A 25,348-nucleotide genomic window follows, 5' to 3' on the forward strand; every position below is an offset into this window, starting at 1 on the left:
CAACGGCAGACCCGGGAAGCACGTGATGATACCACCGTTTCTCGCCGTTTTGTGTTTTTTCAGGTCGAAAAGAAGAAGCAGAGGAAGCAAGGGAAGCAGAAGAGTTGTTTGCTGAACTACGGAAAGATGGCTCTAGGACTTAAGATTAGGAAGATTCGCGTCAAGTCTGTGCTCAACGACCCCAGTGTACCTGGTTTTGACAAATTGCCTCCCACTCTCCAGAGATTTTTCGCAAAGTTTCCACCCACCACCATCAAAAAGTACTCTGCGACCCCAACTTCCACACGAGCTGAAGATGCTAACCCATTTATGCCCAACAAACATCCTGTCACTTTGAGATACCATGCTCCAAGGTACTCGTTGCGACAACAGTCGATGATATACAAGGCTGCTTACAGATTTGGAATCCAGGACTTACTTCCTCCAATGAAGAAAAAATTCTATGAGGAAAAATACAACAACAAAAAATTGATGAGAGGTGTCTTAGCTCCAAAGGGCCATAAGTACGATCTTGCCAAACCTCAGAAATTGGCTAAGATTGAAGAAAGTCTTGCTAAAATGGACGAAAAAATTATCGAAGTTAAGGGAAACAAATACAAAAGAATCCTTAAAAAGAAACAATCAAAAGTCAGTACTTGGTATTAATCTCATTATACCAACCTATTATTTTATTTTTTTATTTTTTTTATTTAAATATTCAATTTATTAATTGAAAGGAAAAATCATGTACATATAATTATATATGATATATAATAGTTAAATATATTTTTGTTTTAATTTGAATGATAATAACAATCAAAAAATGGTATTAAATGCAAAAAAACAATGAATTAATAAGAATTAATAAGAATTAAAAATTAAAAACTGGTAATTGAAAAAAAATAAAAAAATAAAAAAATAAAAAAACGTTTTGAATATCTTAACTTAAAAAGTGTCAGGGTCGTTAATTACTGACATTTGGTGATCTTGAGAGAAGTTTCCATGTTCAAACTGATTTTGGTTTAAATTATGACCATGACCTGGATTTTGAAGCTCATCATCCACAAATTCTCCATTTTGCTTATTAGTTTCTTGGTTAATATGATAACTATTCCTATTGACATTATTACTATTAGTATTCAAATCATATTGTTGGTTATTATGATTATTTAAATTCATTTCATCATTGAAATTTTTGTTATAATTATTATTGTAATTGTCATTATAGTTACTATTGTAATTTTCATTATAGGTCCCATGTTCTTGTTCATGCGCATGTTGATTTTGATTCTCAATTCCATTTTCATTTTCAAATTCATCTGTTGGTCCTCTGAATCCAGCTTCAGTTGAGTACAAAATTTCTTGAATCTTTTCTAATAAGTCCTCAATTTTAATATCCTTCACCATCAATTCTCTGGGTGTAATGTTTTTATCTGGATCATTCAAATTATTCAAATTGTCTAGATCTAATTGCTCAATTTTTTCACTTAAATGCTCAACATAATCTTGAGTTAAAATTTCAATTGATCTTAATTTTCTGAAATAAAAATCTCTTTCAACCTCCAATCCCTCAGCAGCAGTTCTATAATTATTGCTATCCAGATCAAGATTCTCTAAATCGGTCTTGCTTTGATTTAATTCCTTTTTCAATAGTTCATTTTCTTGTTTCAATTTTTGTATTTGAGACTGTAATTGATTGATATTATTCAAATTACTCAAATTATTATGCGAATTAACACTAGAATGGTTATTCAATGAAGATGATGTTGATGGTGACCCACCAGATATAGAAGAATTATTTGTTCTTGAAATTCTACCAGTTGGTCTGATCGAGTTATTGCTTGTTGGTCTAGATGTTGTCCTTGAATTAATAACTTGACGAGAATTATTCAATTGCTGATTACTATTTGAAGAAGCCGTAGCAGTTCTTGTATTTGCCGAAGTTATTGGCTTTCTAGTTGAAGTTATTGGACGACGGGCAGTAGCACTGGAGGTAGTTGTTGTCGTTGGTTTATACCTGGATCTTTGTTGAGCATTTATTGAACTGTTATTCGTAGTATTTCTATTGCTATTGTTAGCTTGAGGAGAATAGTTTCTTCTTGAATCAGGATCATAATCGGTGTCAAACTTATTTTCCATCCAAAACCTCTTAATCCATTGCAAAAATTCCAAATTATCTTGAAATCTACATTTGACTAATTTATCAACAAGTATAGGTTTTTCAATTTTATGTCTAAGAAAAGTTTGCTGCAAAATTTTGAAATTATTTAAATGCTCATAGGAGGCCTTGGAATCGAATTTAATCCTTGACATTGGCACATCCATAAATATTGAGTCCATTATTTGGCAATAAGCTGCACCAGTACCACATTGTTCGACTTTTGAATAGTTTAAATTTAATGTAGAGTTTAACCATTGAAGTAATTCTGAACGAGATTCTCCAAGATTTGCAGACATTTTGATTAGAAATTAAAAAAGAAGTATATATACCAAAAAAATATTTCGAAGATGAAAAGAAATCAAATCTTAAAATTCCAATAATTAAACAACCAGAAACTGCTTTGATATTGAGCCTCTAATGCTTATTACTAACAAGAATTAATCAAGATAACTTTCAGAAAACTAATTCCAGGAATATGATGAAACCGGATATGATTAGTAGCCCAGTCCAGAAGAATGGTATGCTAATCAGGTTATAACTGTGATGATTGTTATAACTGTGATAACTGTGATTATTTAAAACAAAACAACCAACTCAAACGGATTTTTTACCTTAAAACACAGCTGTTTAACGTAGGCAAAAAGTAGATAAGAGGCAGCTGGGGAAGCAAAAGTAGGGAAAACAGGAGAAGCAGCAAAACTAGAACAGGAAGACTACAATTGGTTGGCTTTGAGGAGTGTTACTCTGTTGTTTCGCTATTCTTTTACTCTGTTATTCAGTTATTCTGCTGTTTGTCTGCTAGAGGAATCAGGAGAAGCAAAACAAAACCCCCGGGAAATTCCGCTGAGTCACTGCTGAGTCAGCATAGCTAATAACATCCACAACAGTGGACGCATATGCAAGGTTATCTGCAGAAATATGCAATATTCGCTTACTATCCACAGTAGTGGAGTTGAATTATTTTTAAGTTTGAAACATTCAACTGTAGACGCGTTGTGCATGAGCTTGAGTGTGATGCATCAACATGCGTGTTACTTCTTTTGGGACAGATCAAATCTTGCTTCTACTGCAAAAGCAAAAAGAGCAGCAGAAGATTTGGCTGTGTTTCAGTTTATACACTGGTGATACTCGCTGAATATGATGTATCAAGGAATTGAATACAACGTTTTGAAAGAAATGTCTGTTTCTCAGATACCAATAAATATACTCAGCATGTCTTGCTTTTTAATATCACTCAATGTTCTTCAAAGCTACTCGTCTTTCTTTATAATATGATCATATCTTCAATAACAACCTCTGAGAACAGAATACACTATCCAACTCCATATCTATGCTTGAGATCACGACTAACTCATTCTATTATCAATTTCAAATCTCTATTGTTGATATTTCTTCTAATCAACCTACAACTCTACCACTTATTGTTCAGTAACCTATTGTTTATCTCAACAAATAATGGTGGTAATGCTATTGATATTGCTAACAGTGATGATGAATTCATAGATATACTATATTATAGTGTCAAATCTTCTTTTATCAATGGTTTAAACGAATCAAGTTTGCTAATAGATACCTATCTAGATAGTTCAATTACCATTTATAACTCCATAAATGAATCTATCTCAATTTTGAACAAAACTTCATATATAAATTCAACTTATAATTTATCTTCAGTGATTAATAAATACATTGATCAATTCATTGATTATCTTGATGAAAATGATTTAAATACATTTGATAATTCATCAATCGTATTATTTAATAGCTCAAATTTGGACTCTATCAATAATTATAATTCAAGTATTTTTAGTGATTTAGTCTCTCAAAGTTCAGCTTTAAACCAATCTTTGACAACAGTTAAAACTTCAATGATTTCATTTGACAATAGCATAACAAATTTGATGAAGAATTTGCTAAATAATGATGAAGGGTTGATTTCATTTGGTGATTTATTAACATCATCAAAATCAGATTACTTGAATTCAGCTAACACTAATATAGATATCTTGCTTGAAAATCAAGTTCTTTTATTCGATAATCTTTATAATGATTTAACAAATACAACTTTTAAAATATTGAATGATCTAGGTGATTGTTTTAACAATAGTTTAAATAATAATATCAATGAACAGGTCAATGACTCATTTCAAGATTATCGCAATAATATTTTTAACCGAATTGAATTCAATATTTTTAATACAAATTATATTAAATTGAATTATATTAAAAAGAATTTGCATATCCCTTTATTTTTAAATAAATTAAATTCATCGTTTATAGATGTATTTGATTCTTATCAAAATAACTTGACAACTATACTTTCTTCAAAAGATGTTGAAATTACAAATAATGTTGATAAAATTGATAAAATTAAATCAAAATTTAAAATTAAATTTATTGTTTTTTATACATTGATAATATTCTTGATGATTTTATTTATAATTATAGATCTTGTTTATCAATGGTTTAAATTTAGATTTGAACAGAATAATGCTAACCAAATCATAAATATTTACAGCGATATCACTAATGATAATAAAATGAAAATCGACTCATTGGTACCGATTTTTTTTATCATAAATCCCGAAACTGATTTTGTTTTGAAAAGATTAATTAAAATTATTGAGATTTTGCCATATGGTAAATTTGAAAGTTTTCAAAGAAAATTTTTTGGTTATAAACTCAATTTGATTTTAATTTATGCAAATTGGTTAATCAATTATTTTATTGGAATTAGTTCAAATTTTTTAAAATTGAATTTCGTTTTAATAATTTTATTAATTAATTTTTCATGTTTAAACCATCTAGTTAAATATTCCAAAAGCCTTAGTTTCAACAATGCAAATAATAATTATAATCAAAATGAATTGATCGAAATTAATATAAATTTCATTGATGAAGTAACACTGTCCATTCATAAGCAAATAAATGAAAATGAAATCATAAGCATAGATTCAAAATTGACTGGATTATTAGTATCAAATTTCAATTTAACCTTTGGAAACATTAAAGATAATTTAAATTATCTAATTAATACTATTATTAATAACAATAAAATCACTTATTCAATAAATTATCAACTACTTGAATTATTTGAGAATTTTAAATCAAATTTAGCTGCAGTCTTAATCATTTTGCTTTCTATGATTTTAGCCTATCTTTTCGGTTCAATTTTATTTGCAGTTTCAAGAATTAAATTAAAACCAAGTTATTGGAAAAGCAAAAACGTAAATAATGAAGAAAATGCTGAAAATATCGAGGAGAACAATAAAAGAGGTTTAGATTTTGATGAGTAAAATATAAAAAAAAAAAGTATGCATGTATATACCATACATGCATTGATATTGCATATCAGTTTTTAAGCTCAATACGAAATTAGATCAATTCGTTATTTTTTTCCATTTTTGAGTAAATCAAATAGATTTCTCTTCTTCTGAGTAATAATGGTCTAGATTTTTGAGAGATTTTGATTCAAAATTTTTATTTCAATTGGATATAAATTAATACTAGTTACAGCAAAAGTGGAGGTATATAACAGAGAAACATTGATAAATTTTTAGTAAATTTAGTAAATAAAACACACTTTGGAATTACGAGTTATTGATAAAACTAAATTTCTTTGATCGATCTTCGGTTAAACAAGTAGATACAATGTAACTTTCCTCAGCTGAATAGTAAGTAAGTGTATATAGTAATGGCCATAACAATTCTGTATCATTTTTATGGTGAGAATTGAAGTGCGGATTCAACCATCCGCAGAGACGGATTGTCACGGATATAATTAGCTCAAGTTTAATCAACGACAATACAATCTCAAAGTTAGCTGCTATAGAATATACTTGAAATTGTAGCTCGATATCCAAATCATATAATTATAATTGTCGATAGCAATGTCTCAAGATCCAAGTTCAATAAACGGTATGTGGAATGGATTTAGTTTTCTAACTAGCTCAATTGGATTTGTTATTCATGAATAGAGGTTGGTGAAGGATTGCCACTTGCCAGTGAAGTGATTATTTGAATAATTATTGATCGATATTGAGAACACTTATTAATAAGATTATGAATTCAATTTTTTTTTTATTGTTTTTAATTATGGGTATAGGTGGTTCTGCCGTTGCAATGATAGGAAAAGATTGTTTAGCAATTGCCTGTGATTTACGATTGGGAAGTCAGTCTCTAGGAGTCTCAAACGATTTTGAAAAAATATTCAATTATGGACCTAATGTATTTTTGGCATTATGTGGGTTGGGCACCGATGTAATTACATTGAATGAGGTTTTTAGATATAAGACCAATTTGTATAAATATAAAGAAGAAAGGACTATTGAACCCGAGACATTTGCTAATTTGGTTTCATCAAGTTTATATGAAAGAAGGTTTGGGCCATATTTTGTAAGTCCTATTGTTGGTGGAATAAATTCCAAAACAGGGAAACCCTTTATTTGTTCATTTGATTTAATCGGATGTATTGATTTCACCAAAGATTTTGCAGTGGCAGGTACAGCAACAGATCAATTATACGGTATGTGCGAGAGTTTGTATGAACCAAATTTGGAACCAGAAGATTTATTTGAGACCATTTCTCAAGCGTTATTAAATGCAGTCGACAGAGACGCATTAAGTGGTTGGGGTGCAGTTGTTTATCTTATTACAAAAGATAAAGTTGTCAAAAGATTATTGAAGACTCGTCAAGATTAAACGACAATAATAATGATCAAGATATTATTATAAATCTTTACTATAGATTACCAGTTATTTAATACATCACATATCTTAATGTTATTTTGTTGTAAAATTTAAAGAATAATAAGAAAACCTGGGAGAAAAAAAAAGATGTAAGCTATTTAGCATTTTCCCCAACTTATATACATGAATATTGAATTTATTGGCATGAAATGTAAAGCCATCAAGACTAAGAAAGATTGTGATAAGACCTTCTAGCGTCGTGAAGCTTTCATTCGAGTGAAGACCTCGAGACAATGCTACCACATTGTTTATTTATTTTGTTGTTCTTTTTCTTGCTCCTTCATTTTCTGCAACTGTATATCAATGATTTTCTTTAACCTTAGGTTTTCTCCATATTCCTCCTCTTCCATTTGTCTCCATCTCTCTTCAACTTTCTTGTGCTTGAGTTTTCTTTCGTTCAACTTCTCAACACTCTGGTCCACCCTGGTTTTGTGCAAGCACTTATTCAAGGCTTCCTTGGGATCGTTGCAGAGTCCCAACATCTTGACAAAAAACGATGAGTTGTGACACTCATTCAATGCCTTGATGTATGGAGCACATTCTGTAAGATACACATGTTAGCAAACGTTCTTTCCGATACCCCTGCGCAGAAAACAGAAAACATACCTTGAAATCTGGCCTCTTCTACTATTGGATGCATTGCAAAAAGAATATTTGGGTTGTTCACAAAAGCAGCAAAAGCAGCAAAAGCAGTAAAAACAGCAAAGGCTCCAAAGCCCAAACCCTCAAACACCCGGTCTGGTGTTAACTCGGCATTTGGCCAGTTGTGACCAGATTTACACGGCTCTTTTGGGCTGATTTGCTTCGTGAGGGCATTATAACAAGTTCTTCAACTGCTCTGGCTCTCAGCAGTGGTGCTCTGGAGTTCTTGTTTGGTTTATGATAGGTATGGGATTGCAAGATGTCGCTGACTCACAACATTCAGCAGCTCAACTACAGCAACCTCACCAACTCGTCTGAGTATCTTCACCAGGTCTACCCGAACCCTAATGGTCCTACCAACCTCAGTAGTAATGGAAATGTCAGTGGATCCAGCAACAGCCTCAATAACACCCACAATTACAACTACAATCTTTACCACACAAAAAAAAGTAGCTCTGCAATCAACTTTAAAAGCGTCTCGAATCTCAGTAACAGTGCCAACATCAACACCAGCCAAAAGACTGATCTTCCTCCTAATTTAACCATCAACACAACTCTTGCAAACCAGAACACTATCTCTGATTTCTATTCCAATTCCACCATTAAAAACAGTGAAATTACTTTGAACAATGTCAATAGCAACAATAACAATAACAATAACAATAACAATAACAATAACAATAACAATAACAATAACAATAACAATAACAATAACAATAGTAATAATGATATTCCTAACCAAATAAATCCTCCAAACAATTTTAATGCTCCAAACAATATCGCTTTGAACTCAAAAAATCTCAACAGTTCTTCTACTCTCAATTTGAATTACACTTTAAATAATAAATCTTTGACATCTTTTCAATTTCCACAACCTACTCAATTTAATTCCGTTGCAACTCCGGTTTATTCAAAATCCTTCAACTCATTGGCCGATTTGAACGAATTATCATTAAAATTGCAAAAACAGAAAAAACTAAGAGAAGGAACTGAACGTCTATTACAAACAACTGATTTAGAATTATCAAATAAATCAAAAAATAAAATAAAAATTAAAAATAATAAAAATAATAATGCTTCCTTAAAGATAACAAGAGATAAGGCTTCTTCTCAATTAGAAGACATTAATAGAACAATTGTTGATTTGGAAAGAAAAATTGAAACTTTAAAAAGAATGCAAATTCAACATGATAATAATATTAACAATAATAATAACAACAATAACAACAACAATAATAATAACAACAATAACAATAACAATAACAACAATAACAATAACAACAACAACAACAACAACAACAACAACAACAACATTCCAACGGCTCCAAATCTTGACCTATATCCACCAGTAAGTATAAACTCTTTGCAAAAGCAAAAGTCAAAACAAAATTCAAGTTCAAACCCCAATTCTTTTTCAAATACACCACATTCAAACTCAACTCAAAACTTTGTGGGGAATCAAAATATAAATATAAATTCAAGTTCAAATCCAAACTCGAGCTCAAACATAAATTTAAACTCTTTATATTATAATATTAATCCGACAAACAATTCACTTTCAATGGACCCAAACAACACTATCACAAATGATTTCTATGAATTAAATAACGATAATAGTTCATATAGTTACATATCTGATGATGAAAATCGTCCCTATAGTCCAACTGTAAATATTAGTGATATATTATCTTCCTTATCTGATAAATCAATATCACCTGAATCTCAAGTTCAAAAGGCTAATGATTTAATCAATTTGTTTCAAAATTATCCAAATGTTAAAAATCAATTGGTATTCTCTCAATTAGGCTATAGAATCCAATTTTTTTTATTAAGTAAATCAAAAGAAGTAATTGCTGCTGGTTTCAGAATTGCTCGTTATTTTATTTCAGATTATGATTCTCTAAAATTAATCCTGTCCCTAAGAATCCATTTTTTTATCATTATCTCTCTATCAAAATCAAATCCAAGCTATTACAGTAATATCGAAAGAATACAAGCTTTAAAATTAATAAGAAAATACTTAGATATTCCAAATGGTGCAGAAATATTAAGTGTTGGAATAGTTAATGCTTTATTATCAATTTGTGACCAAAATGATGATGATTTGAAAAATATTGCAATTGAAACACTTTGTGAGTTGATTATCTTAAATCCCAAATTGCTTTATCAAGCAGACGGCTTCAGATATTTTCTAAAAATCATTGTTGATGGCCCATTCGAATTAAGTCCATTGGCTGGAATGGCAGTAGTAAAACTATTATCTTCGCCTAAATCAAGAAAGTATATTAATGGTTATGATTTAAATTATTTACTAAACTATTTTCTAACCTATAAAACTCGCTTTAATATTGAAAAATTAAACAACAGTGCATTTTTAGTCTCTAGTTTTCTAAAAACCTGGTCAGGTTTAATAGCATTTTGTCATAATGATTTTGAACCATTCAAAATATTGATCAATTGTTTAATCTATAACAATTATTATTCAAGAGATTCGATCATGGACATTTTTTTTGATATTTTGAACCTTAGACCTCTACCATGGATTAAAACAATAGATATTAAAATAAATTCAAAAAATAAAAATTCAAATTTTTATTCACAATCTGAAATACTTTTACAACAATCAAATATAAATAAAAAAAATACAAACACTGGCTATCATACAAATTCGCCTAATAATCAAATAACAATAATTAATCATTACACCTCATTAATATTAGCAATCTTGATGAATTGTAATTTAATGGACAAGTTATTATCAATTGCCAAAACAACAGATGATAAAAAAAACAAAAGCAAAGCCATTTGCTTAATAATAGAAATCTTTCAACTATCTTCAAATTTATTGCCCAGAAACTATTGGGGAATCTCAGAAGAATTAGTAAGTTTAATTGAAGATAATGGAATCGAAAATATGATGAAATCCTCAAAAATATTTAATTATCAACAATCCTCAATAAATACTATATTTCAAATTGAAACATACACTAGAAAAATATCGAAAGGAAAAACAACGTATAATGTTCCCCCAATTGTGTTACATTCTTTGGATAAGCTAAATAAGGACTTGATTTATAAAATGGCCATCAATATTGATGATTTTCAGTTTAGAAAAATGATCAACGATACCAAGGTCTTAACAACAAAAGATACCTCTGAATGGAAATGGGATATTATAATTGATTTGGCAAATGGCCCTCTAAAAAACCCCAAAAGGTTTGAAGAGACTCTTAAAACCACAAAATTCATAAAACGATTAATGTCATTTTATAGGCCATTTAAAAAAAAATTCTCTTCGATGAAAAAATCAAAAGACCAGGACAAATACATAAACACAGGATGTGCCTTATTCAAAATGTTTTTATCAACAAGCGAAGGTTTTAAATATTTAAGCGAAAATAAGTTACTACCTCAAATTGCTGAATGTTTAGCGCAAATTGATCCCTATAGTTGTATTACAGCTAATGAACCAATTTTTTCCAAAAAGTACTTAGCGACTCGACTAAGCTTTGGCTATTTTAAAATGTTAGCGGTTTTATCTTCAAGTTCCCAGGGAATAAGTTTATTAAGCAAGTGGAATATATTTACTATTTTATATCATATAGTAGAGAGAAATGATAGATCTGATATTGTTCTAACATTTTTACCTGAATTTAATTACTCTAAGCAAAGTCATTTGAGAATTATTTTTTCAAAGGCTTTGACAACAAGAGACAGAACAGTTCGTCTCTATGCAACAAATCTTTTAAAGGATTTATTAAGAATACCTTCTTGTTCTAAATGGGCAATAAATCTTTTGATCGGTCAACTATATGATACAGATATAGAAGTTTGCAATGTGAGTGTTGAGATATTAGATGCTTACTGTGTTACACCAGAAAATATGTATGAAGTACTAAAATATCGTCCCTCTTTAGATCATTTGGGTATGATTGGAGCGCCATTATTATTAAGGTTTTTATCATCGCCATTGGGATTTAATTATTTGAGTGAGTTCGATTTAATTGAGAATGAAATGGATGATTGGTTTAACAGAAAAAATGATTTATACGTGCTAGAAATAGAAAGTTTGCTATTTGATGAATATTCGCCCTTTCAGTTTTTTCGACTTAATAAAGTTGATGATAAATTTGAATCAAACAAAAATAGATTGAGCAGAAACATGCTAGATTCTGACGGCGATGAAGATGTAAAAGTTATTGATGATTATAATATCTTCTTTCAAAAAAAAATATTACCCCATCACTTTTTTGGAGAATTGGTCAAGACAGAGGAAGGAAACGAGTTATTATCAAGAACGACATACTTTCAATCATTTGTCAATACAATAAATGCATTGAAAGACGAGTGTGAAAATATGGAAAATATTATTAAGTTGAAGGGTTGTTTATGGGCAGTTGGGCATATTGCTTTATCTGATTTTGCGATAGAATTGGTTGATAAAAGTGGTATTATACCAACAATAATTTATATCTGTAAGATGAGTAAAATTTGGAGTTTAAAAGGTACAGCATTTTTTGTTGTGGGGCTAATTGCTAATACTCAAGATGGTATAGAATGTTTGGATGAATATGGATGGGATATTTCGTTTGATATAAATAATAATCCAATAGGTATATGTCTTCCGAAAAATTTGAATGAGTATTTTGGTAACGGTTTTGAAACAAAAGCCGTTGAGAATGCTTGCACCATTAAGAAACATGCCAGTTTTGATAAAGAAAATAAAAACAACAATAAAACCCTGACTCAAAATCAAAACAAAAATGAAAATAAAAAACACATGAACAATTTTGACTATAAAGTTGATTTTCATGTTTATGATATTGCTACTAGTAAAGAGAACTATAATGGTGAAAGCCAAAACAAAGACTTTAGTAATAAAACTAATGAATTGGGAAGCAAGAGCGATCTCGACAGAAACAATTCTGGTGATTACAACTATGACTCAAATGAGATTTTAAGAACCACTAATATTCTGGATCAACTGGGAACTGAAAATGATGATGAATTTAATAGAGGCAATGAAGAAACTTTTAATCAAGATTTTAGAGACAAAACCTTGAAAGTATTGGATGTAGATTCTGAAAAAAATGTTATTTATGACACTTCTTCGAAGGATTTGGAGACATCAGATGCAATAGTTAAAAAAATATTTACTTCTATATCATACTTGTGTGTTCCAATGCTAATGGGTCAAGGAGGGAAACTGTTGAATAAGTTAAGATCAAAATATAGAGATAAATTTGATACAGCTGAAGTATTTCTTGGTGCAATGAATCTACTTGAAAACACCAAGTACAAGCCTGGAGCAAGAAAATTTATTGTTGAATTATTTTCAAATTCTAAAGCCATTGAAGCGTTATTGAAAAAGGATCGGAGAAGATCTAAAGTCGAACGAGACAGGAGATCCTTTAAATCTGTTGCTACTGACTTCAACAGTTCTATTAACATCAAGACTTGAATCAATTATTTAAGAACTTGGTTCCATTACCATTTGTTCCCAATCTTTATGGTTAATTTTTTTTTGCTCGTCATTATTCGATTCGAAGTTCGAACTTAAAAACGTTAAACCCGTTGTCTAACAGTGTAAAAAACTATATAAACAACTGATGATTCAGTTTATGACTTTGATATCGTTATTATTTTGGTGATTCAGCAATTTTTATTTTTAAATTGGAAAATTATTTGTTTTCATTGTCTGCAATGGATGCTACTGTTAAGGCAATTATTGTTGGTCCTACTAGGTTAGGTTGGAAATGCTTTCTTTAGAGAATATGATAAATCGTCTTTATTCTCCAACGTGTTCCCAATTGCTCGACAGGAGTTGATAAATAAAGAAATAAATCCAAAATCTGAACTAATTGTTGCAAGTGACTCAGTTCAATGACCAGATATAACAAAATCTCTAAGTGAAAAAGAAACTATTGATATATTTTTTTCAGGGTTGGGAACCACGCGAAAAAATGTGAATTCTTTTGCTGATCAATACAAAATTGATCATGATTTAAATCTAGAGTTAGCTAAAGCTGTAAAAGAAGCTGGTATTGGCACATATATTCTAATATCAAGTGTGGGTGCGAATAAATCATCCACGTTTCCTTATCTTAAAATGAAGGGCGAGTTAGATCAAGATGTTATAGATTTAAAATTCGACAGAACAATCACTGTTAGGCCTGGGACATTGATTGGTAAAAGAGAGAAGGGTGATGGCTTGTGGCAAGAAGCATTTCTTTCAATTGCTGCAACGGCTCATGGCACATTTTTAAGTAAACTCTTTTTGAGTCCTATATATGATGAAGAGATTGCAAAAATTGTTGCTCATTTAGTTGAAAAAGAACCAAAACTTGCTACGGGTAGTTCCAAGGTCACAATTCTAGATCCAAATGATCTTTCTCAAATACTTGCTTCTATTAAGAAATAATTACCAGTTTTATTTTTAATTATTAGTTATTTTGGTTTTGAGTTTTTGATTTGTTGGTTTATGTGTAATTAAACAAGTGATTTTTTTGATCATAATTTTGAGTAGTTTTAAATTTAATTTACTTTAATTTAATTTCTTTTATTTTTATTTGACTTTCATAAAGAAAGCTTAGCATTAAATTAGAATTCAATATAGATAATTTTGAAATTATAGAAAAATAAGGTTTTCAATTCTTTGAATTATTTCACTCATAAATTAAACAAAATCTTGAAATGGTAATTTGTTAGATATAAAATGTAGGGCAGTCCTGAAATGTTTCTCCATCCCAGGAATTCTCGTGACAATATTGCACAACTGGGATAATATTGATTACCATTCTGGCAAGGAATAGTAAAATAGTAACAATAGAGGCAAACACCCTCTTTTTATGAATCATACCACCTCTTAAAACGTGAGAATGCTTGGAAGGAAGTTTGCAAGTAGTAAAGACTCTTTAATACCATAGGAACGGATCTTCAACATCTCGAATAGAAAAGGCTGAAATAGCGATGAAGGCCACACAGTGAAGTGTGAAGTGTAAAAAAAGAAGAGAAAGACATCTTTTAATAACAATGATTACGAAAAGTAAAAATGATTTGAAGGGTGGCAGATCTGGTAAATATTTTATAAATTCATCAAATAGTCTAGATAACAAAAATAGAAATTATAATGATATAATTTTGTATACGTTACTTCTTACTGGGTCATTAATTGGAAGCCGAAAAATATATGGCAAATACTTCAAGAGAATTAGTAGCTGCCATGATATTCCTCAAAAGTATTTCCATAAGAGGTTTTTATCAGGAAAAGTAACATCGGTTGGAGATGGAGATAATTTTCATTTTTTTCATACGCCAGGTGGTATCATAGGTGGATGGTATTGGTTGAGATTTCCTGGAACAAATCGAAAAGAATTAAAAAATGAAACATTGCATATTAGATTATGTGGTGTTGATGCGCCAGAAAGATCACATTTTGGTAAACCAAGCCAGCCATTTTCAGATGAAAGTTTAAATTGGTTGAGAAATTATATATTGAACAAAAAAATCTGGATCAAACCCTTGAGAATCGACATGTATAATAGAGTTGTCAGTAAGGTTATAATTAAGAAATTTGGGTTTTTTAATAAAGACGTGAGTGAGGAAATGATCAAAAATGGGATTGGAATAGTTTATGAAGGTAAAACAAGTGCAGAATTCGATAACAAGAAAGAGATGTATGAAAAACACCAGGAAAACGCCAAAAAGAAGAAACTTGGACTTTGGGGAGTAAAGGGCAAAACTATGACACCAGGTCAATATAAAAAGATTTACAGATAGTTGCTCAGTTCAAAAAAAACTTTTCAAATCTCTCATCTTATCAGCAATTTGGAGCTTCTGGCGTGGCACATTATAGGCACGTGAAGTACTATTACTAAGAAATTATGCTATAAAGTCATGTGATGTGTTGGTGGCCCTGTTTTTGGATCGATCAATCGCTTTTGATGGCGGGTTTTTGTTTACTTTTTGGAACTCTATTTGCGCATTTCTCAGTCCTCACGCGTACATGCCAGACCGTGGTGGAGTCGAAAAGCGGGACAATCCCCTCAAGACAATATATATAACAGCAATCATCTATCAAAGGATTCAGGAGTGTGAAAGAGTGGCAATTTGTCAAATTCTTTCCTTTTTACGCCTGAAAAACCAGTATTTTTGGCATCAATAATTTTTTCCTCTCTGTTCTTTTTGTCAACGGTAATTCTTGAAATCAGTAGCATTTCATAGAATATAATAATGGAGGTGCTTCTGGTTTTCTTTGTTGTCAATTTGAGTGAATCAGCGATATCCAACGGTTCTAGAAAGACACTATCTTGTGAAAAACTGGGTGGGTTGCGGTTGCTTTCCAGCTGAGTATTCCCCTCCAGGAAAATAAGAAAAGGAACACTTTCTCTTTAGGGATGATAGTCTGGGACAGACTTCCCTCTGGTCGGAAGCAATTATTCATGTACCTGTCCTCGGATTACATAAGAAAACTGTTTCACCACTGTGCTGAAGTGGTTCCCGATTAATTAGCACCCACCTAGGGGTTGTTTTTGAGACCACCACCAGCGAAAGGCTGACACTCGATGGGTTCTGGAGCTGATGCACGACAGCACTGAGATAGAAACCAAAAAAAAATCCTTTTTCCCAAGCTTCGATTTTCTGTTATGCTCATCATCTCCTAACATATCCAGCTATCTCACTCGTTGAATATTGGTCTACCTGCCTAATCCAGCAATGTTGGTGAGGTGCTTTTCAGAGAATCTTCAAGCAACTCTTTCTTCATCCAATAGTCTTTCTTTTTTTTTTTGGATCCCAAGTTGTGAGGTGCAATATTTTCTTAATGTTTTATTATATGTCTCTGTTTCAAGAACAATATAAATATAAGGATTTTTTCTTTCGTTTTTCTATTCTCTTAAACCATTTCTCTACATTAAATTAGACAATCAACAATTCTAGCTATTATAATCTCTAGTCATCTCATCAATTAACTTATCGATCCACAAACTACTCTTATCACAACAATTTCAAAATGGTTCCAACTACATTAACTTCATCCACCTTGAAAGCTATTGCTTCTGCTTTACCAAGATACTCCTCTGTTGCATTGCTAAATGGTGCCAGGCGTCAATTTATCTCTATCAAACAAACTGATCATTGGGCTGATGTTTACGAAGAATACAATGTTGATTCTAATTTCAATTAAGCTTGCTCTTTGGCAACTAGGAATTCCAAAATTATAAAAATTCTATAAAAATTCTATAAAAAATCCTTTGAAAAGTCCTAAAAAAATTATAAAAATCCTCAAAAATCCTAAAAAAATTATAAACTCTCAAGTAAAACCTCAAAAAAGTAACCTTTTAATTATCATATAATAACAGACTTTAGAAATTAAATTATCTAAAATACTCAATAATTACCAATATGGATTATGGCCTGGTTTTAAATTAGTGTGCATTATTTTTCGTTAACATCATTTGCTCTTCAATTCTTTGTTTTTTTTTACTATGCTGTTTTCTTAAAAAACGACCAGGGTTTTATTTCTTCATCACTATATAATATTATTTTTCTTTTAGTTTTTTTTTGTTTCTACATCCACAAGCCTTAATGCCTGGATTATGATCTGTTATGACTTGAAATACATATATCACACTTATTATTCCGTTTAAATTTGCTTTAATTGTAAAACTAGAAAATAAATAGTCCAATAACATGATATCCCTTGATAAATCCATTCAGCCAGTTTCCAACGGTGTACTTTTGGCTCTACCAATAGGCGTCCTGCCAGGTCGGACTTCCCAAATTTAGTAATTTTACTGCATAGCAACAGCCAATTTATTTGACAGCTCCCGTTTTTATTCCAAAAATTCCGTTTCTCTTCAGAAGCTGGAAAAAACAGTCAAATTTCACGGTTTTTCGCAGTTTGTTTTAGACTCGAAAACATTACACGTGTGCCAAGGCTGAATCTGTGGCTAGTTTGCTTCCGCGGATACCATGGAGTGGGCCGCGGAAAGTTGTACAATCTTTATCTCTACGTTTTATACCTGATACCTGTTCTGAATATTGTGTTTCGATGTTTAGTCTTTAAGAGCACCAAATCAATAGAAACGATAAAAAACTCTTAAAATGTCTAATATTTTCTTGTTAAAATCAGTAATCAATATGGGTGATGTTTTAATATAAATATTTTGGTTTTTTGTCTTTTTTATGATTACTTTTTTGCTTAACACTTAGCATTCTGTTGGTTATATTAGACTTGCCGACTGTTGTAGGATTTCAGAAAAAGCAGTACCCGTTATGGTAGTATATTAAAACGGAATTACCATAAATAGCAACAATTAATGTAGCAACAAACAAAAGAGGCAATTCTTTGAATTGGAAAAAAAAGCTGAAATCTTTTGGAGGAAATCAAAAGAAAAGACATTGATTCAAGAGGAGTTCAAATGGAAGAGACAGCAAAGGGAAATGGGCCTACCACAGATGCTGCTGAGATCAATGTGCTGGAGCCTATTAGCAATGATAGAGGCGCTGACCACCAACCCAACAAAGACAGGGACCAGTTAGTACAGCAGAGAGAGGCATTGAGGAGACAATACAATCAGTTAATCTATTCTAGGAGATTTGTACCTTCTATCAAACTCAACTCAATAAAATTGAAGATAGATCAGCTTGATTTGGCGTTGGATCCTGAATCTAATAGATTGTTGAATTTACAGTTTTCAAAGAGTTATCAGCGATCGAAATGGATTGAAGATGAAAAAAAGTTACACAATTTATTAAACAAGATTAATTTTAACAATTTTAACGAAATTTTATATCCTTTGATTAATGATTTAAACTTGATTAAATTGAAGGGGTTATTTGTGGATATATTAATAAAAAATCAAATAAATTCAAATTTTTTCACCAAAATATATTCATATCTTGTATCAATAATAAACTGTAAGATTCCATCGATTGGTAATTTATTGATATCAAGGTTGATAATTAATTTTCGGAAATTTTTCATTAAAGACGACAAGTTCAAAGTTATATCAATAATAAAGTTTCTAAGTGAATTGTTTAATTTTCAAATTGTTAATGAGGTTTTAATTTATCAAATATTATCATTGTTAATCAATGACAATTTGGATAATTTATCAAATGATTCGATAGAGATATCGATCAATTTAATTAAAGAAATTGGAAACTATTTGGTTTATAAAGATATTAAAATGTTAAACTACTTTTTAAAAAAATTAAGAATCATTTTATTAATGTATTCAACTGGATCAACCAAGGATAATATTTATAATATTAACTTGAATAATAATAAGGATAAAAGAGATCAAAAGGGCAATGGAAATAATAGTTTCAAATTGAGTGGAAAAAATCAATATTTAATTGAAGAATTGTTTCAAATTCGAAAGGATAATTTTTCCAAATTTCGCAGGTTTCCCAAAGAATTAGGTGTTTATAACGAAAACAGTAATTCTAATGGCGATGAGAATAATAATTTGATAATAATTGATGAAAGTGAACAAATTTGTCATTTAATAAATTTAGATGATAAGAATTTAAAGAATGAAATGGAGCTAAATTATTTCGAATTTGATGAAAAGTACAAAGAAAACGAAGACTATTATGAAGAATTTAAAAGCGAAGTATTGGATGATTTAGGGTTACCTGATGAGAAAATAGAAGAAGAAAGCGATGAAAAGGAAGAAAAGAATGAAAAAGAAGATCAAGATAATATCAGTGATAATGAAGATGAAAAACAAAAACAAAAAGAAAAAGAAAAAGAAATTGAAGTTAAAGATGAAGGAAAATTTGAGGATTTGACCGAAAATGAAAGATTAAGATTTCAAAAAGATGTTTATCTTACAGTGAAGGCCTCGATAACTGGGGATGAAGCTGTCCATAAGATGAATAAATTAATTAACAAGTATATTTATGAGCTTTACCATGAGCAGGGACATGAAAAGAGTAATAAAATAAACAATGGGAATTACTATAATTATAATGGTAGTAATAATCGATTTTATGAACGGAATTCCAATTCCAATTTTAATTCTAACAATAATAACCGATATGGGAATATTGATAAAGAATTCAAGGAAGAAGGATTTAATTTATTTGTTTATAATGGTATTGATATAATCATCAAAACATGTGGGCAAGAAAAGACATATGATAAATATTTTGGGAACATTTTGGAGAAGTTTATTGAATTACGAAATTATAGAAATGAGGAAATATTTTTAAAAGTGGTTAAAGAGAATTTGATTGATAAGATTGACGAAGATTCTTTAAATGATAATGGAAGTATTAATAATAATTATTTGAAAAATGTTGGAAAACTAATTGGACATTTGATTAGTTTTAATATAATCAAATGGGAAAATTTTTTTTTGATGATTGAAATCAACGATAAATTAAATGAGAGTTTGAAGAGAATATTTATTCGGTTTTTGTTCGAAGAGATAGTTGAGGAGATTGGGGTTAAAGTGTTGAAAGAACGGTTGGACGAAGAAGAATTGAGACCATATATAACTGGGTTATTTCCTAGCTTTAAGTATAAAAAGGAGGATATAGTGAAAATGGAAGATAAAAGAAACCAGTTTAGAAGGAAAGAAAGAAAAGATAAAGTTGAAGAGAAAGAAGAGAAGGAAAAAAAGGAAGAAAATAGTAGTGAAGAGGAAGATGGTGAGGAAGATGGTGAGGAAGAGGAAGAAGATGAGGAAGAGAAATTAATCAGAAGATTGACATTTTGTATCAATTATTTTACAGCAATTGGATTGGGTGTATTGACAGAAAACATGAGAGAGGAATTAGATGAGGCTCAATTGAGACGAGAAAAAGAAAGAGAGCTACAAGAACAGGAAGAGGGATGTGAAAATGGTAATAGTCAAAGCGAAGGTGAGAGTCAGAATGAAAGTGATAAGAATAGCAATAGTGATAGTGATAGTGATAGTGATAGCGATGGTGATAGCGATGGTGATAGCGATGGTGATAGTGACGATTTTGGAGTAAGCATGAGTGAAAACGAGAGTGATTATGACAGAAGAAGACACGAAAGAAGAAGCAGTGACAGTGGTAGCGAAGCTGAAAGAAAAAAGTGGAACCCCAGAGGTAGATCGAGAAATCGAGATGATGTTGGACCAGGTCGAGAGCGAAGTGCGAGAATTTACCAGCAGCAGAACCAAAGCAGATCAGTGTTGCAGCGAAGATCCAGGTCGCCATTGCAAAGAGACCCCTCAAGAAGAAGTTACTCCAGGAGAAGAAGCTATTCCAGAGGAAGAAGCAGCAACCGACGTGTGTACCGAGCTCCTCCCACACAGCCCAGGGCATTTCGGCAGCGAGAGCACCGAGATAGACGCTCCATGTCGCGTTCCTGGTCACGCAGCCCCTGAAAACATTTTGAAAACATTTTGAAAACATCTATAGCAGCACAAGCAGCACAGAACGCACGTGAAATTCAGCAGCACGTGCCCACGTGGAAAGAGATTTCCGCACCCATGGGTTTCCACAGATTTCCGTTTTAAGTCACGTGCATCGTGCGTGGGGAGATTTTGGTGTTTGTGCTTCTGAGCTCTTGCTGTTGCTTCTTCTTCCTCTGCTTCCTCTGCTTCCTTTGCTTCCTTTGCTTCTTCTGCTTGCTCTCCACTGACTGCTAGGTGCCCACTGTCTGCTCCTGATAACTCTTGTTCTTCCTTCTGCTCGTCTTCATCTGCTTCCTCATCCACTCTCAATGTCGCAACCCTTCAAGACTACTCCCAGCTCGTCAGCAAATTCCTCTCGAAAGCCATCTGTTGTTGATATCCACAGGTCTTCTAACATCGACGCCTTTGATGACAATGCTTTAATCAGCGATGACAATTCTTCCATCTCCAGCTACTCAAACATCCATCCCCATTCTCATTCCCACTCTCATTCCCACACTCCCTCCATTACTCATCCCCAAAGATTTCACAAACACAATCACCCCAACTTGACATCCACAACAACCTCTCCTTCAATTACAACCAACCCCCAGCAATCTAATAGCCACACCAGCGTCAATGCCAACAATATCACACATCACTCCTTCCATCTTCATTCAAGAGATTGGCAAGACGTTAAACTCACCTCTTTAATTGAAAAGGCTAAACTAATCTTTATTCAATCTGATATCTCTGTCGAAGATGCTTTCAAAACTCTAATCTCTCACAATTTAACCTCATTGCCTGTCGAATCCTTTAAAGACGACATTAACTGCACTACTTTTGACTACACTGATTTAAATAACTATTTATTAGTCGTCTTGGGCAAATTAAAATTCACTCAATCAGATATCGACCAAATTAATTTGAACAACAAATTCAACTCTCAAAATCACATTACCGACTTCATTACAATGGATATAATCAAACAAGCTCAAAGAGGTGACCAAATCCCAATCAAATACGTCTGCCAACTATCTCCTAAAAACCCCTTTATAAAATTAAATGAAGACACTCAAACTCTTTCTGATGTAGTTGAAGTATTAGGCTCCGGTGTTCATAGAGTAGCAATAGTAAATTCAGATCCAAAAAACCCAAGGATAACTGGTATTCTATCTCAAAGAAGACTAATCAAATACTTGTTTGACAATTCAAAACACTTTCCATCGTTGGAAACCCTTTGGTCGATGACTCTAAACGAATTGAACATTGGCTCAAACTTTGTTATATCTATTTATGGCGACCAACCTTTAATCGACGCTTTAATTAAAATGAACTCTGACAAAATCTCCTCAATAGCCGTTGTTGATAGAAACAACAATCTTCTAGGTAACATCTCTGTAACTGATGTCAAACACGTAACAATGGGCTCTCAAACAAGATTACTATACAAGTCTTGTCTACATTTCATCTCAGTTATCCTCAATTCAAGAGGTTTGGAAGATGGTAAGGACTCGTACCCAGTTTTCCATGTAAATAAATCAACCTCCTTTGGCAGAACTATTGCCAAATTGGTAGCAACAAAAGCTCATCGTCTCTGGATTGTTCAACCAAAAACTCACTCGCCTTCCTTCTCATCCTCCTCTTCCGTTACTGCTCAAAACACTATAATAAACTCATCTTTATCCTCTCCAATTCCAATTAAACCTTCATCTGCTAGCTCAAAATCACCAACTCCCTCTCCTTCTTCTACTCCAAACCCAGTCTTAATTTCAACTCAACAAACAACAACAACCACAGCACCTTCCTCTGCTTCCTCTTCTTCAACCACACCTTCAACTCCAACAGCGCTAAAAGTCCCAATCATCAATACCGAATATGAGGGCAAATCTGGTAAATTAATCGGTGTCGTCTCTGTAACAGATATCCTTGGTTTATTAGCTAGAGTCTCCTCAAATAAATTCATCGATCCGACTGCTGCTAGAAGACAAAGAAGAAGGTCCTCAAGTAGCGTTAGTGCAAGATCTTTAAACCAAACAAGAGAAAGCTTTCGATTAGACTCTTTTAAGAAAGATGATCAATTACAATAACCATAATTCTTTTATTATTATTTTATTATCTAATATTGAAATATTTTTTTTGTGTTTTTTTTTTTGTGTTTTTTTTTTCTCAATAGTCCTGTAAATTTAACAATTCATACTATCAAGTAATGTTTTTTAAAACTGCTGGTTTTTATATATTTAATTTAATTTAATTTTTTTTATTTTTATTTTTATTGTTCACATAAATTTTCAAAATTAGAAAATTAGATTAACTTTCAAAAGAAAAAAATAAAAAAAAGATAAAAAAATTTAAAAAAATTTAAAAACAAATTAAAAAACAAGAAAGGAAATCATTTCAAAGTATTAAAATCAAAATATTTTTTTTTTTAATTTTTGATTCAATTTTTCATTTCATTTTTGATTTTATTAATTTTATTGTTATTTTTTTATACGTTTGATCATTTTATTTTGTTTTGTTGATGGGTCATCTTTTTTTTATGCTGCTTATTTGGAATTGAATTTCTATTTAAAACCTAATTATCACTTATGAGATTTGTTTTCTTTTACAATTATCATTTTAGAATGAATTGTTTAATGTTTCTATGTTTTTTTTTATTTTGCCATTATTTTATTGATTAAACCTCTAAATTTATTTGGTGCTTTAAATTAAACTGAATAAGACGATTTTATTACTGAAGTGTTTTAATCTGTACTTAATTATAATTAATTTATAATTAAGGTATAATTAATTTTTAATTTTTTATTTTTTTTATTTTTTATTTTTTATTTTTTATTTTTTATTTTTTATTTTTTATTTTTATTCTGTGTCCATTTTTCGGTATTCAAACAGTTATTTCTTCAGCTAATACTATTTTTTAATTTTTTTCATCCAAGACCTAGTTTCTTAATAACTCAACTGACTGCTCCATTACACACATTCATTTTGTCCTTATCTCTCATTCATTTTATCAATTATTCCTATAGCAGACCTAAAATAAAAACATGATCAGCATCAACAATATATAGTATATAAACCAAACATAATATATAATACGATTCTGAAAGTTAAGATTTGTTATAACTGTATTTTCTTAAGGCATAATCTTGACCAACCTGGACCTTGAACGATTCCCAATCGCTTATTGCACTCTGTTGGTTCATCAAATAGAGCCAGTTTCTTGTGCAACTGTAGTCATCAAAAGTGAAGTCAGATATGGGATTGCAAGTGCACTTGTTTCGAAGTCGTGTTTCTTCACTCAATGGACAGGACAAGTAAGGAGCATGGTAATAGGCAACGTCGTCGAACCAATGCAATTCGTTCTTTGAGAGAAACAACGAAGCTGCTATTGAGTGGATTGGAGCATCTCCCCATCGCTCATAAAAGAAGCCTCCAAGCGAGTCCAAATACTCAAAGTACTCTCGATACTCGTTGGACCTGTAGAAATCCAAATCAACAACTTCGAAGTTCGACCAGTAGTGGCACAAATTGTAGTCAGCATTGAGCACCTTTTCCTCGATGGAGAGTTGCTGATAGTCCCTGAAAGATGATAAGCTGTCTCTGTGCTTGTTAGGATACGTTAAAATCCAGTCGATAAGAGAGTTGTTATGTATGTACTCCAAGTGGTCGAGCAACCAGGGCCTCAAGTTCAACCACAACGAGCTTATCGTGTCTCTGTATTCATAGATCGATATGACAAATCCAAACTTCTTTTCGTTCAGTCTCATGAACGCAAATATATCATAGTTGATATCGCAAAAGAGCTTGATTCCTGGCTCTATTCGCCAGTAATACCTGTATTTGTTGAGCAACGCAGTGTCGAAGAAGAACCCAGACTGGAAGCGACACATATGTCGATAGCTTTCAGAGTTGCCATACAAAACATCGTTTCTGGCCATTTCACTTCGCAATTGGTAGGCCAAAGCCTGGTCGATGAACTCAGGATACGACCATTGCTTTTCAACGTCGATTTGATCAAAGTAAACGTTACCACTGGCCAAATTTCTGACGCTTTTGATGAAATGGGGAGTGAACTGCTTGTCGTTGAGAAAGATCCAGTCGTAGTGGTATCTCTTGTTGAATCGATCCTCAACAATCTGTATGGTCTTGAGAACATCATATAGCTCTGAATTTCTGCATAAAGTGAACAAAGTAGCATTTTCTCGTTGGTATTTCCCTTCATCGTCTTCCTGCTCGTCTTCTTTGTTGTTGAACAGTACTGGAAACTCCAAATCAGTGTACTCGTAGCCCCGGAGATGAAGGACAAAGTCTGAAGCACCAGCAGCATCTTCATCTCCAACTGCTGTGTCATCGTCAGCATTGTCTCTATCAACTGTGCTGCTGCTTCTTGTGGGCAAAAACGTCGACGCCAAAATGCCTGCTATGAGAAGAACAAGGA

The 25,348-nt window shown here is 31.7% G+C and overlaps 12 protein-coding genes across 12 annotated transcripts; 9 read left to right on the plus strand and 3 right to left on the minus strand.

The window, feature by feature from the left end:
* Nucleotides 1–126: 126 nt before the first annotated feature.
* MRPL25 (mitochondrial 54S ribosomal protein mL59) lies at nt 127–645 on the plus strand (the record flags this gene model as incomplete). Its single annotated transcript, XM_020194727.1, has 1 exon — nt 127–645. One exon carries the CDS (start codon nt 127–129, stop codon nt 643–645), a length of 519 nt encoding a protein of 172 aa, XP_020045119.1.
* Nucleotides 646–864: 219 nt separating this feature from the next.
* Nucleotides 865–2,906, minus strand: BIM1 (microtubule-binding protein BIM1). Its single transcript, XM_020193910.1, has one exon. The coding sequence runs from the start codon at nt 2,434–2,436 to the stop codon at nt 925–927; it is 1,512 nt and encodes a 503-aa protein (XP_020045120.1). The 5' UTR covers nt 2,437–2,906; the 3' UTR covers nt 865–924.
* Nucleotides 2,907–3,239: 333 nt separating this feature from the next.
* On the plus strand, nt 3,240–5,510 carry ASCRUDRAFT_87934 (uncharacterized protein). The gene has a single exon (XM_020194980.1). It carries the CDS (start codon nt 3,412–3,414, stop codon nt 5,434–5,436), a length of 2,025 nt encoding a protein of 674 aa, XP_020045121.1. The 5' UTR covers nt 3,240–3,411; the 3' UTR covers nt 5,437–5,510.
* A 459-nt stretch (nt 5,511–5,969) lies between these two features.
* Nucleotides 5,970–7,298, plus strand: PUP3 (proteasome core particle subunit beta 3). The gene is made up of 2 exons (XM_020193911.1): nt 5,970–6,058; nt 6,246–7,298. Exons 1-2 carry the CDS (start codon nt 6,031–6,033, stop codon nt 6,839–6,841), a joined length of 624 nt encoding a protein of 207 aa, XP_020045122.1. The 5' UTR covers nt 5,970–6,030; the 3' UTR covers nt 6,842–7,298.
* On the minus strand, nt 7,156–7,428 carry CMC2 (Cmc2p; the record flags this gene model as incomplete). The annotated part of the gene is made up of 1 exon (XM_020190008.1): nt 7,156–7,428. A coding segment is annotated over one exon (273 nt), but the record flags the coding sequence as incomplete, so codon positions are not given.
* Nucleotides 7,429–9,188: 1,760 nt separating this feature from the next.
* TSC11 (TORC2 complex subunit TSC11) lies at nt 9,189–12,926 on the plus strand (the record flags this gene model as incomplete). The annotated part of the gene is made up of 3 exons (XM_020189873.1): nt 9,189–11,629; nt 11,690–12,186; nt 12,583–12,926. Coding segments are annotated over 3 exons (3,282 nt in total), but the record flags the coding sequence as incomplete, so codon positions are not given.
* A 528-nt stretch (nt 12,927–13,454) lies between these two features.
* ASCRUDRAFT_38440 (uncharacterized protein) lies at nt 13,455–13,952 on the plus strand (the record flags this gene model as incomplete). The annotated part of the gene is made up of 1 exon (XM_020190856.1): nt 13,455–13,952. A coding segment is annotated over one exon (498 nt), but the record flags the coding sequence as incomplete, so codon positions are not given.
* A 522-nt stretch (nt 13,953–14,474) lies between these two features.
* Nucleotides 14,475–15,476, plus strand: ASCRUDRAFT_77558 (thermonuclease family protein). Its single transcript, XM_020193912.1, has one exon. It carries the CDS (start codon nt 14,564–14,566, stop codon nt 15,308–15,310), a length of 747 nt encoding a protein of 248 aa, XP_020045126.1. The 5' UTR covers nt 14,475–14,563; the 3' UTR covers nt 15,311–15,476.
* Nucleotides 15,477–16,541: 1,065 nt separating this feature from the next.
* On the plus strand, nt 16,542–16,715 carry ASCRUDRAFT_82475 (uncharacterized protein; the record flags this gene model as incomplete). Its single annotated transcript, XM_020194728.1, has 1 exon — nt 16,542–16,715. One exon carries the CDS (start codon nt 16,542–16,544, stop codon nt 16,713–16,715), a length of 174 nt encoding a protein of 57 aa, XP_020045127.1.
* Nucleotides 16,716–17,952: 1,237 nt separating this feature from the next.
* ASCRUDRAFT_72232 (MIF4G domain-containing protein) lies at nt 17,953–20,901 on the plus strand (the record flags this gene model as incomplete). The annotated part of the gene is made up of 1 exon (XM_020192046.1): nt 17,953–20,901. The coding sequence occupies one exon, from the start codon at nt 17,953–17,955 to the stop codon at nt 20,899–20,901; it is 2,949 nt and encodes a 982-aa protein (XP_020045128.1).
* A 683-nt stretch (nt 20,902–21,584) lies between these two features.
* ASCRUDRAFT_18549 (uncharacterized protein) lies at nt 21,585–22,904 on the plus strand (the record flags this gene model as incomplete). Its single annotated transcript, XM_020189545.1, has 2 exons — nt 21,585–22,673; nt 22,794–22,904. Coding segments are annotated over 2 exons (1,200 nt in total), but the record flags the coding sequence as incomplete, so codon positions are not given.
* Nucleotides 22,905–24,017: 1,113 nt separating this feature from the next.
* Nucleotides 24,018–25,270, minus strand: ASCRUDRAFT_82477 (glycosyltransferase family 15 protein; the record flags this gene model as incomplete). The annotated part of the gene is made up of 2 exons (XM_020194729.1): nt 24,018–25,190; nt 25,229–25,270. 2 exons carry the CDS (start codon nt 25,268–25,270, stop codon nt 24,018–24,020), a joined length of 1,215 nt encoding a protein of 404 aa, XP_020045130.1.
* Between the last annotated feature and the right edge of the window lie 78 nt (nt 25,271–25,348).

The sequence above is a fragment of the Ascoidea rubescens genome (genome assembly GCF_001661345.1).
Source record: "Ascoidea rubescens DSM 1968 unplaced genomic scaffold ASCRUscaffold_15, whole genome shotgun sequence".
NCBI classification, from domain to species: domain Eukaryota; kingdom Fungi; phylum Ascomycota; class Saccharomycetes; order Ascoideales; family Ascoideaceae; genus Ascoidea; species Ascoidea rubescens.